Here is a 23,180-nt window from a genome sequence, read left to right on the forward strand (position 1 = left end):
CATATGATGGATTTTAAAAATAATTGAATTGGATTTTCTTGCTAAATAATTATTTAAAAGATTTAATTATTTAATTTTAACATAAAAATAATTTATTCTATGTTGATTCAGATCTTAATATTAGTTCATCTCTTATTTTAAATATTTAATTTTAATTATAATTTTATCCATCATAAATTTTATTTTCAAAGAGTAAAAGATTGATATGAGATTTCACTTTTAGATCTTTATGTTCGTAGAATCATTAGTGGTATTGACTCTTACCGACCATTTTTTTTCTCTTTCTTATATATTTATATTCTTAAATATTTTCTTAGTTGTTGTTTAATAATTGAGTATTTTTTAATATTACACGAAAAATTGATAAAAAATATTACTTGAGTTAAAAAATAGTTCACATATAATATAAAAATATATTATAGTGGAGGTATTTTTTTTCTTCTCAATTTCAACTCTTTATGCAATTTATTTAATATTACTTTTATTTTTTTTGGTATTGAACATTATGGAGTGGTAATGAATTGCCAATACGAAGGATTCTTATGAAATTGATTTCATTAAACCTTCCTACATATTTTTAATAAGAATTTAATAGACAAAAATTTATTAATTTTAAAATTTTAAATATTAAAAATTAGCATAGAAGGTATTGTAGTCCAAAAAATAGGTTATTGCAGTCATGTCCTTTCACGACTTTTATTTTTTATTTTTATATTTCTTTTGGGCACATGCTTCTCAGTACTGATTCGTATGGAATTGGCATGACCCGTCGATCAAATTCTTGTAACGAGAGGCTGAATTCAAACACACCCAAAATCTACGAGTTCTTTCGTTTAATATTTTAGGGCTATTTTGGTCTATTAATATTGTATTTGTGCTTTTATAATAATATATGCTCTCCTTTTTCTAATGAATTTGGACAATATAATGCATTCTCAAATTAAATTAGTAATAAGAATTTTTAAGAAATATATCCTAAAAGTAATAGGATTACATGACTAATAATATGTCTCTACCCCGAAAGTAAATATATTAAAAAGGAAACATAATGTGTTCCTAAATGTATTAGGTATACATGCTAACATGTAGTATTATATGTCTATGCCCAAAAGTAATTATAGTAATAGAATTCCTAAAGGTAATCATGTAAGATTTCTAACGTGTAGTATTATGTCCTAAAACTAATAGAATTATAAGGCTAATATTTAAAATTTCGATTATGTCCTTTTATTATAAGTTATTATACTTAATATTATAAGATTATTTTTGTAAACCGATATTGTATTCGTACTTTTATAATAATATAGATAGATAGATAGATACAAATGTACACATTAAAGTAAAAAAATTAAGTAATAAAGTTTTTTCAAATTAAATAGTGCCATATAAAATGATACTAGTACATGCTCTTGACATTTGTTCATTCTTATTCTGAAAATAAAATAAATTTGGATTTGATAAACTTGTGAATGCGTGGTGCTTCGGATTGTCACCATTTTCTCCAAATTGGTACTTTCTAGAACGAAAACAGCAGTCAACCTTTTCTCTTTCCTTTCTCGATGCACGTAATGGAAACGCCACCCATTTCGCCATAGTTAGCCGCTTAGGCACCTGTAAATCTATAAATACCTCTCAACCCCTTCCTCTCGAAGCTTCTTTTTTCTCCACACGAATGAAAATTCTTCTCCACACTGATCTCCGCACATATTCCATTCATTTCTTCTCAACCGCTGCGATCGGTAATTTCTCTATCTAATCATATTTTTTTTATTAAATTTGCTTTCACGATCCGAGACTGTTTGCTGTTCGTAGTTAAAATAAAAAATAAAAAAAAAATAGAAAACGGATCGAGCTTTTGTGTTTGCGGTGGAAGCTTCTTTGCTTTATATACTGTATTTTTGGAATCAATTGCAAATTATACTATATTATGTCATCTATTTGTTATTTGTGTTAGTAGTATAAACAAAGAAAAATAGAAAACAAATAATGCTTCCGTCCTTGCGGTGGAAGCTTCTTTATACTGTGTTTGGAATCAATTGCAAATGACACTATCTATCTTTGTTGCTGTGAAGATCTACTGAGATTAAGCTCTTCATTTGTGTTAAAAGTGAGAATAGGAAACAAATTATGCCTTTGTCTTTGCAGTGCAAGTTTATTTGCTTGATATATTGTGTTTTCAATCAATTGCAAATGACCTTTTAAAAAAAATATACTATATATTTTTGACGCTCTGTTAGGATCCACTGAGATTTAGCTAAAAAATACAAATCATGCTTGTACTCTGTGGTGCGAGCTTATTTGCTTGACATACTGTGTTTGGAATCAATTGCAAATGACACTATTTTATCTTTCTTGCTGTCACAATCTACTGAGGTTCAGTCCATTGTTATTCAGGTAAAAAAAAAGATAGAAAACAAATTATGCTGATAGAAAAAAAAATGATGCTTTTGTCTTTGCGATGCAAGCTTATTTGCTTAATATATTGTGTTTGGATCAATTGCAAGTGACATTATTTTATACACTATTTTATCTTTGTGATTGAGAGAACAAATACAAATTATGCTTTTGCTCTGTGGTGCAAGCTTCTTTGCTTCATATACTGTATTTGGAATCAATTGCAGATGACACTGTTTCCCTTTATTGCTGTTAGGATATAAAAGATGAAAAGATATGGTATGCCTTTTCTTGTTGGGATATAAGCTTCTTTGCTTGATATACTATGTTTGGAATAAATTACAAATGAAACTATTTACTGCGTTAGGGTTAGGTATCTTTGTTGATCTGATAATTCCTATCATCGTCGTTGAGTTTTTGCACGTTACGTCTCCTGATCTTGATTTATTGAATTGTTTTCTGATTTTGGTTGTCTTTATGGGTTTTCGCCGAGTTTTTAGCAGTTTATTGCACTATATGCTTCCTAGAAAGAGATCTGCAGAAGGCGTGGTAGTTGACGGTGACGGTAACAGTAGCAGCTGTGATCCAGAGAGAGTTCTCAAAAAGCATAGAATTAGTTGCGTGATCTCTTCCGGTGCCAAAGAGAATACCAGCGGTTGCAGTACTAACAAGATTGTAGGCAATAATTTTAAGGGTAACGCTAGCAGCAGTAGTGCCGGTGAACAGTCGGTAACAGAAATGGCATTTGATGATGGAAATCCGCATGATATTGATGAGGATCTCCACAGCCGACAGCTTGCTGTGTATGGTCGTGAAACTATGCGGCGGCTTTTTGCTTCTAATGTTCTTGTCTCCGGGATCCAAGGGCTTGGTGCTGAAACAGGTATGGACTATTGTTCCTTAATGATTTTTGTCGATTTTTTAAGGTTTCCGAATTTATCCTGTGTTCTATAGGTTGTTGATTCCATAATTATGTTACCTTTTTTTTTTTTTTTTTTTTTAAAATCCCGTGTTCGAAAGGGAGTCTTGGAGCAACAGTAAAGTTGTTCCCGTGTGATCTATAGGTCACAGGTTCGAGCCGTGGGATCAGCCATTAATGCTTGCATCGGGGTAGACTGTCTACATCACACTCATTAGGGTGCGACCCTTTGCATGAACGCTTGATGCTTTGTGCACCGGGCTGCCCTTTTTCTTAATCCTGTGTTCATTTGTGTTTTTTTAACATCTTGGAATGTAGACTTAGATTTTGAGTTCTGAATCAGGAAGTTCTGTTTTGTTGACTTTTCTACTAACATGGAGCTTAGTCTTGGATGTGTTTATCAGGTGTTTCATAAGTTATGAGCTGTAAGCATAAAGCCCAATTAAAGAACACGTTTTAGTGATGATAAGCACAAATGAAGAAGAAGCATTAAAAAGTACATGTAATGCAAAAAAAGGATGTTGCATAAGTTGGATATACCTGTAATTATTAACATCGCAATAGCAATAAGTGTAGGTTATATATGATCGAATTCTGAACTTTTTTTTGGTGGAGTCATGTCAATAGGTATATTTGGTATTTTAGTGTCTCTTTGCCTTTGTGTGATTCTGTATTTCCACATGATTGCAGCAAAGAATCTTATACTTGCTGGTGTAAAGTCTGTGACTCTGCATGATGAAGGAGAAGTGCGGTTGTGGGATCTGTCGAGCAATTTTATTTTCTCGGAGAGTGATGTTGGTAAGAACAGAGCACTTGCTTCTGTTCAAAAGCTACAGGAGCTCAACAATGCTGTAGCTGTCTCAACTTTGACTACAAAATTGAACAAGGAAAAGCTTTCTGATTTCCAGGTGAGGTGCCTGCTTTGGTTTTTAGCTTTTTTCATGAGAAGTTTGGTTGTTCATGGAAAACTATTTGTTATTACTGATGCACTAGCTTGTTATGTAGATTTTTATCTAAAATATGTGATATAGACTTTTTGGAAGCTCATGGTTCAAATTAAAAGTAGGCCAAATACACAGACGGACGCTTAAACTTGTCAAGATATTCCATTTAGACATCTTATGTCAGGGTGTGACCTATTGAACACTTGATGTCACTTAAAACTGTGTCTATTAAACCCTTTCATAGCAGCTGGCCAAAAAAAATTAGATGCGTGCAATTTACACGGGGAGCCCTGGCAGAGTAACCAATAAAACAAAAACACGTGGCTTAAAATTACACTTTTTGCATTTTGTTACTTTTTCAAAAAAGAAAATTACACTTTTTGCATGCCAATGTTTCTCCCTCCTCCCTTCCTTCGTCTGCTGGCTCTTTTCTCCATTTTTGGTTCTTTTACTCCATGGCAGTGGCACCACCACATATGTGTTTTAAAAAAATTCAGCACCTTCTTCCCATTTCAAGCAGCTCAAAGCTGAAAATTGAAACAAAACGAATTGGTCCACTACAGATTATATCAACAAAGATTCGAGGCTCAAATCTGCAAGCGATCTTAGGTGTTAGGGGTGGTTGAAGAAAAATGGATATGTCCAGTTGAAGGTAATCAGTATTGGAAATTCTTTTTTTTTTTAAGAAGGCGGGGCTTGTATTGACCGGTGGAGAGTGGTGTAGTCGTGTTTGCATTTTGTTGGCGGTCAGCGGAATTTGACTGGGTCGACATGGATTCTGATTTAGAAGTGATAGTTTTGGCTAGAGATTCTGGAAAATCACTGTAAGAGGATGAGTGAGCAGGGGATGCCTGGTAGTACCATGAAATTTTAGGCGATGTTGTTCTGCAGCTTCTTGTTTTAGTGAAGAAGGTGAGCTTTGCCTTTGATGATTTTCCAGTAAGAGAGAAGAAGATGGAGAAGAAAGTAATTAAAAGGAAAATAGCTATATATTTTTTCTTGTGCTGACACGTTTCATTGGGCCCATTTTAACACAATTTGAAGTCATTTCACGCTTCTTAAGAGCGGTGTAGATCACCCACACTACCATGTCAGCAGTGTATGTTTAATAGACACAGTTTGAAGTAACATTAGGTGTTCAGTTTGGTCACATCCTGAGATAAGGTGCTTAAATGGGATATCTTGACAAGTTTAAGGGGTTGTGTAATATGTATTTATCTTCGTGCAAAAGGTGGCCGTCACTTATGACTTAACAACCCCCCCCCCCCCCCCCCCCAAAAAAAAAAAAAAAAGCACCCATGCACACACACAAACAAAGGTGGATGCTATTGCATTTCTGAGATGCTAGAAGATAAAAAGGTAGACCTATGTGTTGAAATTTACAATCACCTTTATCAACTAATACTCCACCTGATTCTCATTGACCTACTTTCTGCTTACGTCCATCCGCGAAGAATGGCCTCTGTGAATTCTACCATCTTCATACAGTCTAATTAACCACTAATGCTACTAGTGCATATGATTTGTTTAATTTGACATGCATTACGCATCTTGCAACAACTATTTTAGCATATAGTTACCAGATTAGAATGAATGACATTCAACCTTTCATCTTGGTCTCCTCGTGAAAGTCATCCAAGTGATGCAATTTGGGATCGGAGGAATGTTTATCTTATGACAAGAGGGGTTGCTCTAGTGGTGAGCACCCTCCACTTCCAACCAAGAGGTTGTGAGTTCGAGTCACCCCAAGAGCAAGGTGGGTAGTTCTTGGAGGGAGGGAGCCGAGGGTCTATCGGAAACAGCCTCTCTACCTCAGGGTAGGGGTAAGGTCTGCGTACACATTACCCTCCCCAGACCCCACTAGTGGGATTATACTGGGTTGTTGTTGTTGTAGGAATGTTTATCTTGTGAGGTAATACAGTCAAATTGTCCAACTAGACTATTATTCACCTCTTGACATAGTATTATTGTGGATCCTTCTTTGAATTAATAATAGTTATCTGAATCATGCTCACACATTTTTCTTGGTAGAGATCCCTCGGTTTTATGGATTTTGGTTACTGATCAAACTCAGGTTGATTCTTCGAACTTTTCTGAAAGGTGGAAATTGTACATGATTGATGTCTGTAGACTGATACCACAAATTAGCAGAACATAACAAATATGCCACTAAGAAAGAATAAAGGAATTTTATAGATTAGAATAATTAAAAACGCAAGTATTTAACATAACTTGAATTGTTGTTATCACCAACGATCATTCAAACCCCAGGACAATATCGATAGAATTAAAGAATGAATGAGATAACAAATATAATTAGTCAAATTCCAAACAAATATGCAAGAACCTACTAATTAATAGTCCCAACAAGATTTGATTCAAAGGAAGACAGATATAATCAATCCAAAGAAAGAATGAAACAGGAGGAAGAAGGGATGAACTCGTACAAGAAATCTTACCCTAAAGATTCAAGTTGAAGTTAGGATACAATATGGCACAATTTTAGAAGCATGTTTGTATCCTTATGCTGGCTTGAAATGAATTTAAAATGGAGAAACATGGTAAGTGAGGATTTGTATAGCGACCGTAACTTGCTCGGGACTGAGGCATAGTTTATAATTGTAATTGTAAAAGTGGATTCGCTCACATCTTGTGATGCTGCATTCATTTGCATATTTTCATGTCGATGTGTACTACAACTGCTACTATGACTTTTGGCTGGTGCTGCCTGAGTATCCAAATTGACTTGTGCGTTTTGTGGTAGTATTTCTGTATAAGGAGACATGACTTAGCCCATTGAAACAAATTTGTTCAACCAGAGAATTTTTATAAGCTTTGGGACTTTTGGGAATGTAGTGTGCACTTGCTGCCTTAAATCATGCCAGATTCTTGCAGTTTGTTCCTGTTGAGGGATATCAATTTGCTAAATCTTTCATCTCCTTTTGCTTTTCATTTGGATGTTGGGCTGGTAAAAGTTCTACTATGACTGACATCATAATTTCCTGCCGACACTCCCTATATTATTTCAATGCAGGCTGTGGTATTTACTAACACCAGCTTAGAGGATGCACTGGAGTTCAGCGGTTACTGCCACAATCATCAACCCCCTATAGCATTTATCAGAACTGAAGTGAGAGGTCTATTTGGTTATGTCTTCTGTGATTTTGGCCCAGAATTCACAGTTTTTGATGTAGATGGTGAAGAACCTCATACGGGCATTATTGCATCAATTAGTAATGATAACCCTGCCCTTGTTTCGTGTGTGGATGATGAAAGGCTTGAGTTTCAGGATGGGGACCTAGTTGTGTTCTCAGAAGTTCGGGGCATGACAGAACTTAATGATGGGAAGCCAAGAAAAATTAGAAGTGCAAGACCTTATTCCTTTACCCTCGACGAGGACACAACAAACTTCGGTCCCTATGAGAGAGGTGGTATTGTCACTCAGGTGAAGCAGCCCAAACTTTTGAAGTTTAAGACATTGAGAGAGGCTATCAGGGATCCTGGCGATTTTCTTCTTAGTGATTTCTCGAAGTTTGACCGACCGCCTCTGCTGCATTTGGCATTCCAAGCATTAGACAAGTTCAGATCTGAATTGGCACGGTTTCCTCTTGCTGGTTCAGAAGATGATGCTCAGAGGCTGATAACTATTGCGACTGATTTAAATGAAAGCAGGGGAGAGGGGAAATTGGAAGATATAAACCCTAAACTTTTACAGCAATTTTCTTCTGGTGCAGGTGCTGAACTTAATCCCATGGCTGCAATGTTTGGGGGTATTGTTGGGCAGGAGGTTGTTAAGGCTTGCTCTGGGAAGTTTCATCCACTTTTTCAGGTGACAATTGCTGTTATTCTGTCCATTGCATTGTTATCATAGTTCCTGGATTTTTTGGAGATTCTTTTTTAATCCTTCCCTTCTCCCCCTGCACCATTTTCACCAATTCTCTTTTTTTTTTTCTCTTTAATTTGTTAACAGTTCTTCTACTTTGACTCCGTGGAATCACTTCCAACTGAGCCACTGGATCCTAGTGATCTCAAGCCATTAAATACACGTTATGATGCCCAAATCTCAGTGTTTGGGCATAAATTCCAGAAGAAACTAGAAGATGCGAAGGTGTTCTTGGTGGGATCAGGTGCCCTGGGCTGTGAGTTCCTGAAGAACTTGGCTTTAATGGGAGTTTCATGCAACAAACAAGGGAAACTGACAGTCACTGATGATGATGTGATTGAGAAGAGTAACCTTAGTAGACAATTTCTCTTCCGTGATTGGAACATTGGCCAGGCAAAATCCACTGTTGCTGCTACAGCTGCAGCATCGATAAATTCCCAGCTTCAAGTTGAAGCTTTGCAGAACCGTGTGGGTCCTGAAACTGAAAATGTGTTTGATGACACTTTCTGGGAGAATCTTAGTGTGGTTATAAATGCACTTGACAATATCAATGCAAGACTTTATGTCGATCAGAGATGCTTGTACTTTCAGAAGCCACTGCTTGAATCAGGAACCCTTGGTGCCAAATGTAACACTCAGATGGTGATTCCCCATCTGACTGAGAATTATGGTGCATCAAGAGATCCTCCAGAGAAACAAGCACCAATGTGCACTTTGCACTCCTTCCCACATAATATTGATCATTGTTTGACATGGGCACGGTCCGAATTTGAGGGTCTGCTTGAGAAAATACCAGCCGAAGTTAATGCTTATCTTTCTAATCCAAGTGAATATACATCTGCACAAACAAATGCTGGTGATGCTCAAGCCAGAGACAATTTGGAGCGTGTTCTGGAGTGCCTTGATCTAGAAAGCTGTGAAACCTTTGAAGATTGCATTGCATGGGCACGCCTCAAGTAATTCGTGATACCATTTTGCTTTCGTCCTTTTTGTGTTTAACTATCATAGTGGTGCCTTTATCTCTGCAGTTTCTGACCTTTGTTCTTTTTCCAGGTTTGAAGATTATTTTGCAAACAGAGTAAAACAACTGATTTTCACTTTCCCTGAGGATGCTATGACCAGTTCTGGAGCCCCCTTTTGGTCTGCTCCTAAGCGCTTCCCTCATCCCTTGCAGTTCTCTTCTACCGACCCTAGTCATCTCCATTTTATCATGGCTGCATCCATTTTACGTGCTGAGACATTTGGTATACCTATTCCCGATTGGGCTAAGCACCCAAAGAAACTGAGTGAAGCAGTGGACAAGGTTATGGTCCCAGATTTTCAACCGAAAAAAGATGCGAAAATTGTGACTGATGAGAAGGCGACTAGTCTCTCTACAGCTTCTATAGATGATGCTGCTGTCATCGATGAACTTATATCAAAGTTGGAGCACTATAGGAAGAATCTAACACCAGGCTTCAGGATGAAACCTATTCAATTTGAGAAGGTCTCAATTTCGATATATTCCAACTTGAATATTGTGTATTCTTTTTGCATGAAATTCCTCCTAATAGTGTAGCGTATAAATTGCATGAGTTTCAGCTAGATTACTTCGGCTACTGATGTTTTTGTTGATGTTGAGCAGGACGATGACACTAATTATCACATGGATCTTATAGCTGCACTTGCTAACATGAGAGCGAGAAACTACAGTATCCCTGAAGTTGACAAGCTGAAAGCTAAGTTTATCGCGGGGAGGATCATTCCTGCAATCGCGACTACTACTGCGATGGCAACGGGTTTGGTTTGCCTTGAGCTGTATAAGGTTCTAGATGGGGGCCACAAACTGGAGGACTACCGGAACACGTTTGCCAACCTTGCTCTACCTCTTTTTTCAATGGCTGAGCCGGTACCGCCCAAGGTTGTCAAACATCAAGATATGAGCTGGACTGTTTGGGATAGGTGGGTCATCAAGGACAATCCTACATTGAGAGAACTAATCCAATGGCTTGCAGACAAGGGACTGAATGCTTACAGCATTTCATGTGGAAGCTGCCTGCTCTTTAACAGCATGTTCCCCCGGCACAAGGAACGAATGGACAAGAAGGTAGTAGATTTGGCGAGGGACGTGGCCAAGGTGGAGCTACCACCATATCGCCGTCACTTGGATGTTGTTGTTGCCTGTGAAGATGATGAAGATAACGACGTTGATATTCCTCTGGTGTCCGTATATTTCCGTTAAATTTTCTTGGTTATCGATTCCCCTATTTGTTCAAAGTTTAGGTTCATACAACTTGTATGCACTATACTCCTGTCCCGATGTTCTAATAATGTAAGATACACGGAGATATTTCTTTTCATAGCAACTCTGATCCTCATATATTACTTGATGGTGCCCAATATTTTGAACCTACTTTCCTGTTGAATATAGTATGCTTTATGTTAGTTCAGTTATTGTGCTGCTGTCTTTGACTCCGGTTTAAACAATTGATTGTTGACGTGTCTATAACTTACATGATATTTTATACATGTGGCAGCTAGGATTAAGCATTTTTCGGTGTTTTTTGATTTTATATAATATATAAGCATAGTTTGACTTATTTTCGGTTAGAGAAATTAGTTCTCTGACTTATGTGCTATAAATTAAAAGTTGGTTTTTTGTTACCAGTGGTATTCCAGCTAGTTTGTGCACATTTGACTTTTTCACAAGATAGCTGCTATGTCTCATTAGAACAAGTGTTGGGTATATCTGCCCGTTGAAGTTTGCGATTCCCTTTTTCCCAATTTATATGGCACCATTTGATTAGGCATGTAGTTTAACAAAAGAAAATCTTTAGAACTAGTGGTCTAAAATAACCATTTGAAATTTGTGTAAATCATCTTATTAAGGATAAAAGAGAAATTTAAGCGTTTGCGTCCACTTCATTTATCACTAAATCACACCCTTAGATTGATGAACTTGGCATGGTTTACTTTTGGAGATTTGACAATAAACTCTGGCATTTAAATTTAAGATCTCTTGTGTTTAATTTATTTTACGTGTAAAAATAAAAATCTCTTCAGAAATTTAACATAAAACTAAAAGGCTACAATTTCATCATCGTTTTGTTGGAACTGCGCCAAACATTTTCACTGTATCACGCTAGAATTGCAAACTTTTGGTATATTGAACTGGAATTCATCTCATTCACTAGTCTTCAATGTTCTTTGTAGAGACTCAAGGTGTACTTTAGGCACTCCAGTCTAGTCTCTTCCTTTCTACTATTCGACAAACTTTACTCCCGAAGCTTTCGCTCTTTCTCAAGAGTCTAAAACATAAAGCATCGAAATCATTACATTTTCTTGATCTACTTTGGTTTTTAGCTTCAAAATTCCTTTTAGTATCTCAATAGATGCTAAATGATTCTATTGTATGGTTTGCCAGGATTAACTATGCAAATGCATGTCAGGGTCTATATAAACCGAGCAATTTGTCTGGCCTATCAGCTTTTATCAGCTCCTTCATCAAATTTGGCTGAGCTGATCACTCTGAACTCCAATTGCTTCTGATGCTTCGAGCGTCTTCTCTCATCAAAATTCTCCCATCCTTCAAGCTGTGAGGTTTGGAAATTGTGAGAAGCAAACCGATATAGGTCACAACATGATGTAGTAAAAAATTGAATACCTGGCGAAGAACATCCATGGTTATTTCAGTGCCATGGAGATCCAGTATTGAGAGTTCTGTGCACAGTTTGAATATGCTGCTCGGGAGCGATTTGAGCCCGTTGTTTTTAAGATAAAGTGCCTGCACAGTAATCAGAACATGAACCACGCAAATAATTCGGCAGAAGCACACTGTGCAGGTAAAAGAGGCCGTCTTGCCAAAAAGACACGGTTTGAAACTCGGTAGTGTCTCTCCCTTCTCCACTTAAATAGACTTTTGTATGTGGAAGGGTTCAAACTTGTGACTTGCGCCTAACCCACACATCACGTGTTGTGCTCTTAGTGCAGAAAACAGTGTATTACTAATAAAAACAGCAGATTATGGCAGTAGATCACTCAGTTTGGTTTAAAATGTCATAGTTGAATCTTCTAGTATATACATGTCAATGCATGTCATGATCTATTTTAGATAGCTCCTCGTATGTTACATTATTCACCGATACTTAGTGGTTACTCTATCAACCAGTACTTGAGCACATCTAGCTAGTAGCTAATTTGTCAGCCGTTAGCAAGTTATTTTCTAAACTGCACCAAAGTAACTCTAAACTGAAGTGCTATCTTCAAAACACACTTCAAAAGAAAATGTTGCATAACAAGACAAAAAGAAAAATGCAAAAACAAATAGATGCAGACAGACCTTTAAGTCCTTTAGTTTGTCAATTGTTTCTGGCAACTCCACCAAAAGATTAGATGAAAAATCAACCTACACCATGATGAATCAGGTTATATGTACATAAGGTAACATCGTATAAACCATTAAATGCTGGATCTTGTTTTAGCCGATATTTTGAATTTCATGATTCCAATTAATGCAAGAAAAGTAGACAAATGAGTAAAGGGAAAACCCCTCCTTTTTTGTTACCTCAATCAGAGAAGCACAACCCCCTATACTTTCCGGAATAGTGTGTATCCTGCAATTGGAAGTTTAAGCTTACAAATCTAGAATGCTGGCTCTTATCATTGCTAAGAAAAATAAAAGATTACAAAAAGAAAAACTGATTCTCTAAACATCCATGTCCACAGGAAAAGGTTAAGACAAAAAGCTTAACACTAAAAATTATGATAAGTAAACTTGTGAAAAATCAAATTTTCAAGCACTTATATTACCTGTTGTTGTTAACTTTCAAAACCTCAAGGCCAGTCAACAGACCTATTTCAGATGGGAGACATGTTAACTTGTTATGTGCAACATAAAGCTGTCTCAAACTGGCCAAAGCCCCAATCTCAGGAGGCAGTGTTGCAATGCTGCATAAATCATTCCAAAAAGAAAAGACTAGTTGACATAATGATACAAGAGTCCTTTAAACGGAAAATAATGCACATGTCAAATGGTTGAAATTGGTAAACAGAGTATGCCGTATCTGAAAACACAAATGTAACACGAAACAGCATCTGAATATCACTGACCAAACAAAATCAATACCATGACTTTTGTGTATCAACGATTGACAGCTTTATTCAGTTCTCATCCACATTTGAGTCCAAGTCAATAAATAATGCAGTTTTATGATTATATTTTGCCTTGAAACAATTCTGCCAAAAAGCAGTATTTGGACTCATATCCATAGTTTAACTGCCTTCAGTTATCTGTGCAAACCTTCAAAATGTTTACCACTAAGAACATCTCTTCCATTCCAACATATCTGATCATGAACTGCTAGTAAGTAAAAGTGATGAATATTACACATTAGAATGTATATTTGATCAAGAACACAGTAGAATGTTTTTTTACTTTACCTAAGGGGATGTCTGATGACCAGATTCGGCACTTGAAGCAAAATACCTTAAGTCCCAATTAAAAAGCTCCATAATTTCTTTTTGAAAACAATTTATCATTGAAATAGAACACAGCCAATCATTGCATGACATATGACACATTTCAAATAAACTTAGAATAAATTAATATACTAAGCGGGCTTAGACGTGAGGCTTGGATCACAGGTCATCCCCAAAAAAGGCAGTTTCAAGTACCTTGGGCCGGTTATCCAAGGGGATGGGGAGATCGACAAGGATGTCACACACCGTATAGGGGTGGGGTGGATGAAATGAAGGTTAGCATCTGGAGTCCTGTGTGACAAGAAAGTGCCACCGATACTCAAATGTAAGTTTTATAGAGCAGTGGTCAGACCGGCCATGTTGTATAGGGCAAAGTGTTGGCCAGTTAAGAACTCACATATCCAGAAGATGAAAATAGCAGAGATGAGGATGTTGAGGTGGATGTGCGGGCACACTAGGATGGATAAGATTAGGAATGAAGATATTCGGGAGAAGGTGGGTGTGACCCCTGTGGATGACAAGATGAGGGAAGCGAGGCTTAGATGGTTGGCTTTGGTGGGTTCGAGAAGAGGGAGAGGGCAGCCTAAGAAGTATTGGGGAGAGGTGATAAGGTAGGACATGGCGTTGCTTCAGATTTCGATGACGTGGCCCTTGACAGGAAGGTTTGGAGGTCGAGCATTAGGGTGATAGGTTAGGAGGTAGCTGAGCATTTTTCTACTTCGTTCCGGGTGGGAGGCTGGTCTGATAAGGTTTTGTCCTAGGCTGCTAGCGATTATTGTTGTGTCCACGCTATTCTTCCGTTTTCGTAGTACCGGGCCTTATTCACTGGTTTTTGTTATTATTTTTCATCTATTTTCTGGTTCTTATTATGTTGCTATTATTCCTATGGTTCTATTGATGGTACTAATATATTGTCTCTTTTCGTGTTCCGAGGGTCTTTCAGAAACATCCTCCCTACTCTCGGGTAGGGGTAAGTTCTGCGTACACTCTAGCCTCCCCAGACCCCACTTGTGGGAACTCACTGGGTGATTGTTGTTGTTGTTGTTAGTATAAATTAATATGTAAAAGCAAACCTACTTAAATATTTGACTGACCATGATCGTTGACAATCTCGAGATATGTTTTCATATGTTCTCCAAAAGTAAATTGCTATCAATAAATACTCATACAAATCCAAAGAAAACAAGTATAATCGACAGCAAAACATGAACAAATTTTCCTTTTTTAGTTTTGAACTATACATGGAAGGAAAATCTATACTTCTTTTAATAATGATCAAAGAGATTTTATAATTTTATCCTTTTTTTAATGTTAAAGTAGACAATTTATAATTTTCTCATCCCCCTTCTTTTATATGTTTTTAATTCAAGAGATTGACAAAGCAAACTATCACTACTTTCACAACAACAAGATGAAAGGTTTCACGTATCAAGCAACGAACGGGCTAACATAAGTACATAATGCTGATAAGAGGGTTAGAGAAAGATGTAGTCAGTAAGTAGCCTCTTTATAATCAAGTGAGAAGAGAATTGGAAGTCAGTAACGATTGTATAGCAAGGATATTAAAAGTTGATAAACAAAAAGTAGATGTCAAAGTTATCTTTTATGTCGTCTCATCCAAAGGGGTAGCAGTTTTCATTGTTATTCATTCAATGGAGGGAATTTATGAGGAACAGGTGGGACTTACTTGTTTTGGTTCAAAGAAAGAACCATAAGACTTTTTAAAGAAGCTAGCCCTTCCCAGCTTAAGGAATTATCCATAATTTCATTTCCATTGAGGATCAATTTCTGAGAAGCAGATCGAATACCAAAATAAATTTCTAGCACAAAGTAGTAAATTAATAGCAATTTCAAAGAAATGTAAAGTAGGCAGCTCAACATACCTGAAGAGAACTCAAGCTATTAATCCCGGCTGGAATATGTTGTATCAAGTTGTGGCTGAGATCAAGAACTCTTGCAGAAGGTCCGCAAGTCAACACTTCATCAGGCAGGGCCTATCAAGTTCCAGTGAGTAATGAGAATAATATCTTCAAGAAGAATAAAAATAAAATAAAAAATAAAACCGGCTGGTAATGTAGTTAAAGGATATATGTAATGCTATTATAAAATTAATGGAAAACAGATAAATTATCTTGGCCGAACAAAGAGAATCAAACCCGGTTCCACTACTTGGCTAAGAGAACATTTACCATTTGACAGTTGTTATTTTCTCATTCTTGATACACAATATGTACACACATAAGTGATATATAATGGGATTTCATCTGATCAGCGCGGGCCAAATATTCTCTCCGGTACTAATCCAACATTTATTCATAAGTTTGAACCACCTGATTTTCCTCTTTTGGTTTTCTCTGGTTGGCTTGCATCTTTTGGGGATAAAAAGTAAAATTATTGTCTTGCAACTGAGAAATATTGGGTGGTTATTTTGGTTTTGGGTTTGCAACAAATAAGTTGAACAGATGAAAGAGTTAGACATACCAACTGGAAAGAGAAAATTTTGGTTTCCAAATATTAGGAAAATTATGCTTTTAATCCTCCAAGCTCCCAACAAATGAATTATATTCAATCCATCTATCAGCCAAAAAATTTTAATTGGGACAAAATACGACATGGAGTCATTTTGCTTTATTCTAAGCAAATGTATGAAATCTACACGACATATTACTCCATCTGTTTTTGCACTTTTATTCATAGTGGAGGGAAGTAGAATTTTGTTTTTTGTTTCATAGAAGGTTAGACTGTAGTACTGGTGGAGTCGCACCTAAGAGCTTTCTAAAGATACTAGGGATATCTATTCCAGGGATCAGTTTTGCATTACGATTACGAAAGAAAAGGGCATAGCCCGGCTATCTACCTAGTCAAGCCAGAAAAATATAATAAATATAATTTAGATGAAATGAATTGAAAGGAGAAAAGGGAAAAAAATAGAGAAAACAATACTACTAATTTTAGGTTGACTCCAATATGTACGATTGAATCAAAGTGACATCTAGTTCAACCATTGTATCTCTAGTCCCATCACAATAAAGATCGGTCATGGCAAGAATGTTCAAAGTCATTGGACAAAGCAAAGCCAGTTACTTCTCATCTTACCTTCAGATTGCATTCTGATAATGCAATGACGCCAGTAGCCTTCCACCGTTCAAGTTGGCTCTTCAAAATGGGAGCCTGAGGAACGTCTCTTTTAGGTCTCGTAGCTTCAGGCATCCTCATTGAGGGCAATGTGAAAGCTTCCTTTCTTATCGGTCCATCCTATTCGATATACACAAACAGGTAAATGACTCAAGACATCAGATTCAAAAGCTGCCATTTGTGGATTAATTCACTTTCTGATATAGAAAACAAAAAGTTCAGGATCTAACTAGGTTGAATTACACAGGTTTTTTAATTTATTTTTATGGATTAATTACTCGAAAATTCTGGTTTTTCAAGTTTATAAAAAAATCCAGCAACACAAGCACATGTCTATTTAAGCCCACAGAAAACAAGAGAATGATTCAGATTTCTTGCAGAGTAGAATCAATCCATACTAGACACGAGATAGATCTTCCAAACAACAAGGCTTTTTTCGAATAAGCCCGGCAGATCCACTCTTTTTCCTATTCAAAGATCACTCCCCTAGCTTTGTGTTTTAACATCGAGAATTATTTGCAGATGAAGAGATGTCAAAGGGCTTCTTACTTCCCAAACAAATCCTCCTACATCTATATATAAATGTTGGTTTATCGAGAAAAGCACTTTGAGCTATCGATTAAGGCTTATAATCATTATCTAATGGATCTTTCCATTCTAATACTCTATCCGAGAGTTATCAGTATTTATCAATTCTATTCCTAACTAACAAAACGCCATTGGATCAAATGACAAACAATCAATTACACCTCAATCTCAAACTAGTTGCAGTCTCCTATATTCCAATATACATTCTGCTCCACGTAGACCCACTTCATTCTAGCAATCAATAATTTGTCTTTTAAGACAAATCAAAGGATTTCTAATACTAGAGGTTCTCTACATTTGCTAATGATATAAACATATGTAAACAAACTAAGGGTACCAACACAACTAAGCCCCAATCCCTAATAGTTCGTAAGCCATCAAAAAAAGTTTTTAGCAAAATTGAAGGAAAAGAACGGAGAAAAATCAGAGGTGGATCCAGGATTTGAAGTTCATGGGTTCAAGTTCAGGATCCTACCACAACTCATCTAATTTACTGAGTTCGAAATCAATTATCTGTACTTATTTAGTGAATATAAACAAGGTCCGAGCCAAAACTATTGGGTTCTGATGAACCCATAAGTTGAACTCTACATCCATCCCTTAGATAAATCACAAAAGTAGTGTATAGAAAAATCAAGAATTACCCCTTGGTGTAAACCTTGGGTAGCCATAAGCATGATCTTAGCACCATTTAAAACCTCCGATGACTTCAATGTCATTTCATCCACCAAAACTTTCCCTGTCAATGAAAAAACACACAAATTTTGTCAACTATCAAATTCAAATGATACTTATCTACAATTCTAATTTGTGTGGCATTACTTTCCTTTTTGGTCTGTCTAAAAAGAATATCATACCTCCTTAGTTAAAAACAATTTTTAACTTTAAATTTCTCATTTTACAGGATTTATAACCACAGAAATGTCTTGGCTTATTTTTATACCACAAATTGATAGGGTTATATTGAGAGAATGTAACCTTTGAAGATGAGTTTTTGGCCGCGAGGGAGGACATTTGTGAGAGGTTGAAGTAGAGACTTGAGGTCTTTGACGGTGGACTCGTCGGAGATTTCCACCGGCAACGATCGGCCACTGAACTTAACGGTCACCGTTATTGTGCTCCCGTTATCGGTATCGCTTTTTCCTTGTTTCTCCATTTCTTTATTTTGTTTCTCCATTTCTTGAATTGAAAATATATATTGATGTAAGGACAATATTACTAGCCACTGCTATTTTGAATTTTCCACCTCAACTGAAAGCAGCAAGCTCATCAGCCCTCGTGAATTGATTTTGTGAATTCATTATTTTATTTTATTTTAATATCAAATTTTCCCGAAAGTTTTAAAATAAAACACTAAAAATTTTTTGTAAGATTATTTTTCTGTATTATGAAAAAGGGATATGAAATTATAGGTCTCGGTGGGAGCGGAACTTATTTGGGTTAAAAAAAAAATTGAATAAGTTTATTTATCGGAAGGAATCGTCATTATCTATCAGGAATGCTATATCATTTTCAATCATTGCGTATTTCAGATGCTTGAAGGCCCTGATACGAAGTGATTTAAAATGATTCTTTTTTATCGGGGTGATCGTCATGCTATCTATAGCCTTACACGTTTTCAAACTGGAGTAAAAATCACGTAGATTTTAATATCCAACAAAACGCCACGAAGGCTTAACTCTCCAAAACGGGAGTACACAAACCACAAAGGTTTTAGTTTGCAGAATAATAAGAATAACACAAGTACAGAAATAAATATTAAATTCCTTAAGATTGTTATTCCCGTCAATATTCCTGTATTTGTAAATATTAATTCTGCAAAATATAAGTTAACGTAATGAAACAATAATAATAAATTCGAGCCCACTGAATTCACAGTGTTTCCTTAAGGAATTTAATCCCCTCCTAGTACCCAAGGTAATGGATTATTTCCTCCCAGGATAGAACGAATAACACACTGGTGTAGCGGTACTTCAAACCCCAGTGTTTCGGCGAACACAAAGTTCGGTAGCAAATCACACTTACAGTTGCTTTGTTTGAAGTTAAAAACAATGCAGAACGAAGGAGTATATACTCAGAAAAACGTATGGAAGTTCTGAGAGGAAGGAATGCAATGTATAGCCAATTTGTTTGTTGAGCGAATTGTATGTTGAGTTGAGTATTTCTTCAACATTTGCTGCTCATATATATAGCAGCCAAGAAGGAGTGCAAGACCAAACGTCCACCCTTCATGGTGGAGCAAGCATTACATGTTTGTGGAGCAAGCACTTCATGTTTGTGGAGCAAGCACTTCATGGTGGGAAGACCATTATCCGGCTGCCAAATTATCAATACACGGATTGGAAAATATCCGTTTACAAATACGGATAATCTTACGTTAATATTTACTATTAACAAATAAATTTGGTCCAAAAAATTAATCAATCAATCGATCATTTGACCAAATCCAAATCCAAATCCGAAGCCGAAGCCGAAGCCGAAGCCGTAGCCGAAGCCGAGCCGAGCGAGCGACGACGACGACGGCGCGAGGCTTGCTTTCTTCTTAACTCTTTAAGAGCTACAAGAAGAGCAATTATATATATACCCACCAAAAATGTCTTCCACTTCCAATATGGGACAATGTCTCATTGTTAAGAGGGAAAAACTTAAAATTTTACTCAAAATTTCATTTTCCCTCCATTTCCCATTCACCCTCATTTTAAGAATATTACATCTTAAAAAATAAAACCTCAACAATCCCCCACATGAATGGGGAATGGCTATATCACGGAAGTATGCATGAAAAAATTGTGTGATTTACAAGCAAGGATTAATTGCATCTGGATAAGTAGGTTTCCCTTTGAACTTTCCGTAGTAAACTTATGTCGGATATACTCGGTCAATCGGTAGATTTGATATCTTTGAACCGTCGATCTTTGGTGTATACCTAGACAACCATAAGTCACACAATCAACCCTTAACCGTCTTTGGTTCTCATTGTTGTGTTCGTTTCAGCCATGAACACCGCCTGGTTTCATAAGTGCGTAGAAAACTGGCCTTACAAAGTTCTCCTTGAAGCGGCTCACACTTCACACTTAAATAGGTGATTCCTAAACGTGTCATCCTGTAGATACACTATTTGATATACCCCGTATCAAATTTAGAAATCATTAAAAAGCCTTAATGCTTTATCCTTGGTACTGAACATTATCTCATCACGAGAATGGACTAAAATTTTATTTGACAATGTTGAACCGTCATTAATGACTTTGTTTGATCTCTTTGAACCTAGATCTTGGGATCTCCAGTCTTCTAGGTAGAGTTACCGCCACAATGACTTGTTCTCGGCCATAGCCCCATTCCCCTTGATGATTTCTCAACTACCTCTCTAGTTAGGCCTTTTGTAAGTGGATCCGACACATTATCACTTGACTTTACATAGTCAATTGTGATAATTCCTCTAGAGAGTAATTGCCTAACGGTTTTATGTCTTCGTCGTATATGACGAGATTTACCGTTATACATGACGCTCCCAGCCCTTCCAATTGCCGCTTGACTATCACAATGTATGCATATTGGTGCCAACGGTTTGGGCCAAAATGGAATGTCTTCCAAGAAATTTCGGAGCCATTCAGCTTCTTCACCGGCTTTATCTAAGGCTATGAATTCAGCCTCCATTGTAGAGCGGGCAATACATGTTTGTTTGGACGACTTCCAAGATACCGCTCCTCCACCAATAGTGAATACATATCCACTCGTGGACTTAGAATCAGTTGAACCGGTGATCCAATTTGCATCACAGTATCCCTCAATCACCGCAGGGAAATTACTGTAGTGCAATTCAAAGTTCTGGGTATGTTCTAAATATCCCAAAACTCGTTTCATTGCCATCCAATGAGATTGGCCTGGATTGCTCGTATATCGACTCAGTTTACTTATAGCACAAGCTATGTCTGGTCGTGTACAATTCATGATATACATTAAGCATCCCAATACACGAGCATAATCCAATTGTGATATGCTTTGGCCTTTGTTCTTTGCTAATGCAAGATTCACGTCAATTGGAGTCTTTGCAACTTTAAAGCCCAAGTGCTTGAATTTTTCAAGTACTGTCTTAATATAATGAGATTGTGACAATGCCAGACCTTGAGGAGTCTTATTGATCTTAATTCCCAGAATTAAATCAGCAACTCCCAAGTCTTTCATATCAAACTTGCTATTGAGCATACGCTTAGTAGCATTTATGTTGGCAATGTCATTACTCATTATCAACATATCATCCACATATAGGCAAACAATGACTATGTGATTTGGAACATTTTTAATGTACACGCATTTATCACATTCATTTATCTTAAAACCATTTGACAACATTGTTTGGTCAAATTTCGCATGCCATTGTTTGGGTGCTTGTTTTAGTCCGTAAAGAGACTTAACAAGTCTACATACCTTCTTTTCTTTACCTGGAACCACAAACCCTTCAGGTTGTTCCATGTAAATTTCTTCCTCCAACTCTCCATTTAAGAAGGCCGTCTTAACATCCATTTGATGAATTTCAAGACCATACACTGCAGCTAATGCTACTAACATCCGTATGGACGTAATTCTTGTAACTGGAGAGTATGTATCAAAGTAGTCTAGACCTTCTCGTTGTCTATACCCTTTGACTACGAGCCTTGCCTTGAATTTATCAATAGTGCCATCATCTTTGATTTTTCTCTTAAAAATCCATTTAGAACCCAAAGGTTTATTTCCAGGAGGAAGATCAACCAATTCCCATGTATGGTTGTTCAATATGGATTCTATTTTACTATTGACTGCCTCTTTCCAAAACAATGATTCCGAAGAAGTCATAGCTTCTTTAAATGTTTGAGGCTCATTCTCCAATAAGAAAGTCACAAAATCTGGTCCAAATGAAGTAGACGTTCTTTGACGTTTACTACGTCTTGGATTCTCCTGATTACATGTACTTTCTTTTGTTTCTTCCCGAGGTCGTTTAGATCCTTCACCAAACGACTCACATTCCTTTTTATACGGATATATATTTTCAAAAAACTCAGCATTATCTGATTCTATAACCGTATTATTATGAATGTCGGGATTTTCTGATTTATGAACCAGAAATCGATATGCTTTACTATTTGTCGCATATCCTATGAAAACACAATCAACGGTTTTCGGTCCTATCTTTACCCTTTTGGGTTTAGGAACTTGCACTTTTGCCAAACACCCCCACACTTTAAAATAATTCAAGTTGGGCTTCCTTCCTTTCCATTGTTCATAAGGAATGGATTGTGTTTTGCTATGGGGCACTCGATTTAATATTCGATTAGCCGTAAGAATGGCTTCCCCCCACAAGTTCTGTGGCAAACCAGAACTTATCAACAACGCATTCATCATCTCCTTTAATGTGCGATTCTTTCTTTCCGCAATCCCATTAGATTGGGGCGTGTAAGGGGCTGTTGTTTGATGAATAATTCCATATTCTAAACATATTTCTTCAAAAGGAGATTCATATTCACCACCCCTATCACTTCTTATCATTTTTACTTTCTTGTTAAGTTGCGTTTCAACTTCATTTTTGTATTGCCTGAATGCGTCTATTGCTTCATCTTTACTATTCAGTAAGTAAACATAGCAATATCGAGTACCATCGTCAATAAAAGTTATGAAATACTTCTTTCCACCGCGAGATGGTATTGACTTCATGTCACAAATATCTGTGTGAATTAAGTCTAAAGGATTTGAATTCCTTTCAACTGACTTATAAGGATGTTTAACATACTTAGATTCCACACATATTTGACATTTTGATTTTTCGCATTCAAACTTGGGCAGTACTTCCAAGTTAATCATTTTCCGCAAGGTTTTATAATTGACA

At 36.7% G+C, this 23,180-nt stretch overlaps 2 protein-coding genes across 4 annotated transcripts; one reads left to right on the forward strand and one right to left on the reverse strand.

The window, feature by feature from the left end:
• The first annotated feature begins 1,528 nt into the window (after window positions 1-1,528).
• LOC104087377 (ubiquitin-activating enzyme E1 1-like) lies at window positions 1,529-10,532 on the forward strand. 3 transcript variants are annotated; one of them, XM_009591813.4, is made up of 7 exons: window positions 1,529-1,739; window positions 2,898-3,277; window positions 4,004-4,221; window positions 7,292-8,086; window positions 8,228-9,096; window positions 9,194-9,626; window positions 9,765-10,532. In XM_009591813.4, exons 2-7 carry the CDS (start codon window positions 2,911-2,913, stop codon window positions 10,359-10,361), a joined length of 3,279 nt encoding a protein of 1,092 aa, XP_009590108.1. In that variant the 5' UTR covers window positions 1,529-1,739; window positions 2,898-2,910; the 3' UTR covers window positions 10,362-10,532. The 3 variants fall into 3 exon arrangements, with proteins under 3 accessions (XP_009590108.1, XP_009590107.1, XP_009590106.2); XM_009591812.4 differs by having other exon boundaries at window positions 1,573-1,739; window positions 2,895-3,277; XM_009591811.4 differs by lacking the exon at window positions 1,529-1,739 and having other exon boundaries at window positions 2,705-3,277.
• A 589-nt stretch (window positions 10,533-11,121) lies between these two features.
• On the reverse strand, window positions 11,122-18,590 carry LOC104087378 (LRR repeats and ubiquitin-like domain-containing protein At2g30105). Its single transcript, XM_009591814.4, has 11 exons — window positions 18,299-18,590; window positions 17,965-18,059; window positions 16,694-16,852; window positions 15,481-15,591; window positions 15,285-15,385; window positions 12,929-13,066; window positions 12,684-12,732; window positions 12,459-12,524; window positions 11,784-11,903; window positions 11,593-11,712; window positions 11,122-11,323 (listed from the first exon to the last, which is right to left on the reverse strand). The coding sequence occupies exons 1-10, from the start codon at window positions 18,495-18,497 to the stop codon at window positions 11,602-11,604; spliced, it is 1,149 nt and encodes a 382-aa protein (XP_009590109.1). The 5' UTR covers window positions 18,498-18,590; the 3' UTR covers window positions 11,122-11,323; window positions 11,593-11,601.
• Window positions 18,591-23,180: the final 4,590 nt, after the last annotated feature.

The sequence above is a fragment of the Nicotiana tomentosiformis genome, chromosome 2 (assembly GCF_000390325.3).
Source record: "Nicotiana tomentosiformis chromosome 2, ASM39032v3, whole genome shotgun sequence".
NCBI classification, from domain to species: Eukaryota; Viridiplantae; Streptophyta; class Magnoliopsida; order Solanales; family Solanaceae; genus Nicotiana; species Nicotiana tomentosiformis.

Bases quoted from the DNA above. Each gene is read 5' to 3' on its own strand.
- LOC104087377 (XM_009591811.4), top strand. From the start codon at position 2,740: ATGAAACTATTTACTGCGTTAGGGTTAGGTATCTTTGTTGATCTGATA. The intron at 9,097-9,193 runs GTAATTCGTGAT...TTCTTTTTCCAG, and splicing joins ATTGCATGGGCACGCCTCAA to GTTTGAAGATTATTTTGCAA. The intron at 9,627-9,764 runs GTCTCAATTTCG...GATGTTGAGCAG, and splicing joins AACCTATTCAATTTGAGAAG to GACGATGACACTAATTATCA.
- LOC104087378 (XM_009591814.4), bottom strand. From the start codon at position 18,497: ATGGAGAAACAAAATAAAGAAATGGAGAAACAAGGAAAAAGCGATACC. The intron at 16,853-17,964 runs GTAATTCTTGAT...TATATCGAATAG, and splicing joins CCCAAGGTTTACACCAAGGG to GATGGACCGATAAGAAAGGA. The intron at 13,067-15,284 runs GTAAGTCCCACC...TGATTTATGCAG, and splicing joins CTTTCTTTGAACCAAAACAA to CATTGCAACACTGCCTCCTG.